The 5856-nt window shown below is 45.0% G+C and overlaps 1 protein-coding gene across 1 annotated transcript; it reads left to right on the top strand.

Annotated features, from left to right (window-relative positions):
• The first annotated feature begins 2345 nt into the window (after positions 1–2345).
• LOC147357331 (uncharacterized) lies at positions 2346–5502 on the top strand. The gene is made up of 4 exons (XM_086341934.1): positions 2346–2489; positions 2616–2959; positions 3038–3305; positions 5295–5502. Exons 1-4 carry the CDS (start codon positions 2346–2348, stop codon positions 5388–5390), a joined length of 852 nt encoding a protein of 283 aa, XP_086198060.1. The 3' UTR covers positions 5391–5502.
• Positions 5503–5856: the final 354 nt, after the last annotated feature.

Here is a 5856-nt window from a genome sequence, read left to right as displayed (position 1 = left end):
GCTAATAAAACTAGGTTTCAAAGCTAAAAACTCATCATAATATTATTGGATCTAATAGCTAATAATATAATTTTGCTGCTTTACTTAAATATGTACAAGAGTGCTTATTACATGCCAGTGCTTAGTACATGTTCTTAGCATTTCTTATATATTAGCTTGCTTAATTCTTGCAACAATTCTGTGAGGTAGATGTCATTATTGTGTTTGGGTGTGTGAAGTTGCTTCAGTCATGTTGGACTCTTTGTGATCACATGGATGGTATACCACCAGGCTCCTTAGTCCATAGGATTCTCCAGGCAAGAATACTGGAGTGGATTGCCATTTCCTTTTCCAAGGATTCTTCCCAACCCAGGGATAAAATCCCTGTGTCTTATGTCTCCTGCATAGACAGGCAGGTTCTTTACCACTAGCACCACCTGGGAAGCCCATCCTATTTTATAGAGGAGGAAACTGAAATATAAGGACACCAAATAATTTGTTCAATGGCACACAGCTAAGTGAAACAAACAGAATTTGACTCCAGAATCTGTGCTTTTAACTACTATGCTATATTAACTCTGAAAATCACTGTCCACTCTGTACTGTATAGACCTACTTTTGAATTTGATGTTCTATATAGATCAGTAGCGGCTAATCATTTAAAAGCTATCAAAGTTTTAAAATGAGTAATGGGAGAATGACATTGAAACATGTAAAATATCATGTAAGAAACGAGTTGCCAGTCCAGGTTCGATGCACGATACTGGATGCTTGGGGCTAGTGCACTGGGACGACCCAGAGGGATGGTATGGGGAGGGAGGAGGGAGGAGGGTTCAGGATGGGGAACACATGTATACCTGTGACGGATTCATTTTGATATTTGGCAAAACTAATACAATTATGTAAAATTTAAAAATAAAATAAAATTAAAAAAAAAATAAAAAAATAAAATGAGTTAATGAAGCAAATTTGTTTTCCTGAAAGTAAAAACTGAAGACTAATTACAATTTCAAGCTGTGAAAACATATATGGCAAACAGTTGATTATATTTTAGGAATGTAGTGTGAGCTATATAAATAATATTTAGTGTTATTTCAATAATAAGATGAGTAATTGAAAGCATCATTTCACCCAAGTAGTTTCTGTCAATTTCCTGAAGTGTAAAAGAAAAAAAATATTGTGTTGAATTTAAGAAACACATCTGAAATAATTAGTTTGGAAGTACAAAAAAAAAAAAAAAATTGAAGCGGGAAAGGAACAGGCCGAGCTGACTCCATCTTGAAAAGGAAGGACACCATCTTACATTCCCAGTGAACTTTGAACTATATGCCTGCTTGCATTTTCAGTGAACTTCGGACTATGCGCCTGGTAGCCATGGGGGTAACAAATCTATAGCAGAACAGGGCTCCCAGACTGATAAACACCGGATCCCATACCAAGATTTCCTATTGCCAGAAAGAATTTAATAATTCCCTATGTAGTCAATAAGCTTTGTAATCTTTATGGTTCCCATTGATGTAGGCTGCAATGTATAAGCAGAAGACTCTTCTGATGAATCATGGCTGTAACGTGATTGTATCTCCCTTTAACATTTTTCAGGCTAGGTTTAAGGAATTGGGGGATAGGGGATTGAGCACATACACTACAGGTATATAAGGTTTTCACAAAAGTTGGTCGGGGTTACTGGCTAAAGGGAACTCTGCCTTGGACCCACTGGTGTAATAAACTGCAAGGACACTATTCAAGCTGTCCTTCAGAGTGAGTTTGTTTCCTGGAGCGTTTGGCTATAACATTTGGTGTGTTGGTCAGGAAGCTCCTCACTTTGAGGAGACAAGTCCCTCTTGGGGCTACTCTGAGGGCTTGCAACTCAGTCTTCTATAGCGGGGAAGGTGCCTCACCCTTCTGGAAAGAGTCTCTTCCTCGATTCCCTGACCTTTCACGTTGATGGATAGTGGATGGCAGCAGGGGAACTGAGCGCTCAAGTAAGGAGGTTCCCAGCCAGCAGGGTGGAAGAGGGGGCCTGATCAAACGCCCCGGCAGAGAATAGGGAGCACATAGACCACGACTGTCACAAAGAGGTGCTATCCATATTGTTCTGGGATAGATTGCTATTGGACGAATGGGGAAGTTTTAGGGAAGCAGGGCTGTGAATGTCACAAAGGAGGTGGAGTCCGTGTTGTCTGGGGGTAAACTGTTACCAGGCAATTGCGAAGGGGCTTCTAGGAGTAGAAACTTGGTCTTTGCGCATTTGTATTTTGCTCTCCCCAAAAAGGTGTGCTATCTGCTGTGAAATTCTTTATCTTCTCAAAATTGTCAGGCTAGAAGGAGGGGGATACGTAAGTGGGTACGAATTGGCTTTTCTGGAGATGGCCTCGGATGTGGGATATTTAACCCATCTGTGTTTTCATCTGCACCCGATCAAGCCCATCAGGGCAGAATGGACCTTAAAAGTCAAGGGAGAAACAGTCTTCAATCACTTGGTGTTCTGGTTTGGCCATGCCGATTCGCAGGTGAAGACACACCGATCCCCCTTCTCCCTTTGGGATCTGGCAGATAAGACTCTTCTCACCCCAATTAGAAAGGAGGCAAAATGGCAATTTAAGTGTTTCATTGAGTGGAATATCAGAAGTACATAGGGTACCGAGAACTTCATAGATAGAACAAAAAGGAAAGGAAGAAGAAAGTCTGAGAAGGTAGCAAGATGGGGAAGTGAATCTAAGGCAACTGTATTGGAGTGCATGATTAAAAGTTTTAAGAAGGGATTTGGAGGAGACTATGGGGTGAAGATGATGCCTAACCACTTCTGCATACTCTGTGAGGTCGAATGGCCCTCTGTGGGAGTAGGATGGCCACCAGAGGACACCATGAACTTAAAAATAGTGGAAGCAGACTATACAGTAGTCACAGGAGAGCCGGGACATCCAGATCAGTTTCCATATATTGACTCATGGCTAGGGTTAGCTCAAGACTCCCCTCCTTGGATGAGATTCTATATCAAGAAAGGGAAAGGAACAATATTAACAGCACAAAAATTGACTAATGACAAAAAAATTCTGCAGGATTTGGATGGGGATGACCTGCCCCCTCCCCCACACTGGATGAGGACGGGCCCACCTCCCAGTGCTCCACCAGGACCGGAGGCCGCCTTAATGCCTGATCCAGGGCCAGGTGAAGTTCCCGCAGCAGCCGCTGCTCCTCCACAAGCTCTCCTGGAGATTGTAGAGCTGCCCTTTCAGCAGGCTCCGATCTTGGCGATGGAGACCTCTGGTCAACGCCCCCAGGATTCCACCTTAGCGGGACCACCTAGATTGTATCCGCCTCTCCCAGTGATTGTGGACCAAAAGGGGGAAGGAAGCACAGGAATTAGACAAAGGCTATGCTCTGCCAAGAAGCAAGGGGACAGAGCCCCGCTGCAGATGCCTCTGAGAGAGATACAACAGCCCTCAGTCCAGGACGCTGATGCAATCTACTACCAGCCTCCTGTAACCTATTTTCCTACCAGCCATTTTCCTCTACAGACATATTAAACTGGCAGAGACACACTCCACTGTACTCGGGGGAGCCACAAGCCATGACTAGACTAATGGAGACTATCTTTCAAACCCACCGCCCTACATGGAATGACATAATCCACTACTAGTCTCCCTTTGCAGCACTGAGAACACAGGATCCTAACTGAGGCTAGAAAATGGCTAGGAGAAATAGCACCTGAGGCTACCGTAAACCCACAGTGGTGGGCAAACTAGCTGCCCCTGATGAGAGGCCCAACTGGGACTATACACAGAGGAAGGAAGGGGCCACCTGGAGAGATTTTGGGTGGCTATTTTACAAAACCTCATGAGGGGGGCCCGAAAACCTATGAATATGACAAAACCCTCCAAAGTGATTCAAAGGGAGACCGAATCACCCTCTGAGTTCTACAAAAGACTGTATGAGGCCTATAGACTTTATATGCCAATAGATCCAGAGGCTGCTGGATCTCAGATGGTGATAAATGCAGCCTTTGTGTCTCAAGCCTACCCTGATATCAGGCGCAAGTTTCAAAAGGTGGAAAGGATATTGGCCATGACTAGCTCACAAATAATTGAGATAACTGATAAGGTATTCAGGAATAGAGACATGGAGATAAAAAGGGGAGTTGAGAAAAGGCGGAGAGAAGATAATAAGAGGGCAGCCCAAACGGTTGCAGTACTGGCCTTAGCCCTTCCTAGACCTCCTTGGCCCCCTGTGAACTGGAGCCATCCTCACAGCAAACCCTCTACAAGAAGGCCCAGGGCCGCCCTACAACCAAATCAATGTACCGAGTGCTGGGACTTTGGTCAATGGAAAAATTAATGCCCCCCAAATAGTAGGGAAAAGGATTTAGCATCAGCTGTTATAGGGCTGGCTGGACTAGAGATTGAATGGGGTGCCAGGGCTCAAAGATGCAAGGTCCCAGAGAGCCCATGGTAAAATTAAAAGTGGGGGACCAAATTATTGACTTTGTGGTGGACACTGGAGTAGAAATGTCAATGGTGACTGAACCGGTGGCACTCCTCTTAAAAAGGCCACTGCTATAGCAAGAGTAACTGAGGAAAAGCTGACTAGACTTTTCTGCCTACCCCAAAAATGTCAGATGGGGGGACGCTGAGTGACTCATGAATTTCTATACATCCGTTAATGCCCAGTACCTTTGTTGGGAACAGACTTATGTAAATTGGGGGCACAAGTGACCTTTCCCCTCCATGAAACCCACTCTTCAAGTGGGCTAAACCATCAATGTACTCTCCCTCTTGGTAAGCCCTCAAGATGAATGGAGGTTGCACAATCTCCTGGACGGGAAGCCAGAAGGGCTAAATGGTCAAGAGGGACCATTAACTCAACAATTCCCTGAGGTCTGGGCAGAAGACACCCCCCCAAACCTCCCCACCCGTGCCGCCCTGGGCTTGCAAAACAACAAGCCCTATAGAACTCAAACCCGGTGCCACTCCAGTCAGAAAACCTCAGTCCCACTTCCACTAGAAGCTTGACTTGGCATTTTGCCACAGATAAACAGACTGAAACAGGTGGGCATCCTGATTGAATGCCAGTCGGCCTGGAGCACATTGATCCTACCAGTCAAGAATGAAAGGGGGACAGGACTATAGACCTGTGCAGGACCTCAGACTGGTCAACCAGGCCACCATGAATACATTCCACCATTCCTAACCCCTATACTTTACTTAGCCTCCTCCCACAGCATGCTAAGATATATACTTGTCTAGATCTCAAAGATTCCTTCTTCTGTATACTCCTCTCTCTGGTGTCTCAACCCATTTTTGCTTTTGAATGGGAAGACCCAGCAGGGGTCACCAAAAAACAGCTCACCTGGACTCGCCTCCCACAAGGATTTAAGAATTCTCCAACCATCTTGGGGAAGACTTGGCTTCTGACCTGGACTCATTCTATCCAGAGAGGTTCAGATCCTGGTTGCTACAATATATGGATGACTTGCTTTTGGCTGTCTATAATGGAGTAGACTGCTGGGAAGGGACCAAGGCTTTACTAGAGCTGTTGATGGAGTCCGGCTACTGAGTCTTGAAAAAGAAGGCACAGATCTGCAAAGAGGAGGTAAGATATTTGGGGTTTGTTCTGAGAGGAGACACAAGGCTGTTAAACCAGTCCAGAAAATAGGTCATTTTGAGAATCCCACAACCAAGAACCAGACGACAGTCTGAGAGTTCTTGGGAGCCACTTGGTTTTTTAGGATTTGGATTCTGGGCTATTCCCAGATGGGTCATTATATGAACTCCTAACTGGACCAGAAGGAGATTCCCTAAATTGGACTGAGAGACAGCAACAGGCCTTTGAGGAACTAAAGCTGGCAAATACATCAGCACCCACTTTGGGCCTGTCAGA

Source organism: Bos grunniens, chromosome 15 (assembly GCF_055505025.1).
Source record: "Bos grunniens cultivar Pamir isolate PY7600 chromosome 15, Bosgru_T2T1.0, whole genome shotgun sequence".
Taxonomy (NCBI): Eukaryota; Metazoa; Chordata; class Mammalia; order Artiodactyla; family Bovidae; genus Bos; species Bos grunniens.
Note: the sequence above shows the minus strand (reverse complement) of the source record. Positions and strands in the feature narration are given on the sequence as shown.

Excerpts from the sequence above, each read along its gene's own strand:
- LOC147357331 (XM_086341934.1), top strand. The coding sequence starts at position 2,346 with ATGGCCTCGGATGTGGGATATTTAACCCATCTGTGTTTTCATCTGCAC. Across the intron at positions 2,960-3,037 it reads GCTCAAGACTCCCCTCCTTG|GGATTTGGATGGGGATGACC; the intron begins GATGAGATTCTA and ends AAAAATTCTGCA. Across the intron at positions 3,306-5,294 it reads GATTGTATCCGCCTCTCCCA|ACCCAGCAGGGGTCACCAAA; the intron begins GTGATTGTGGAC and ends TTGAATGGGAAG.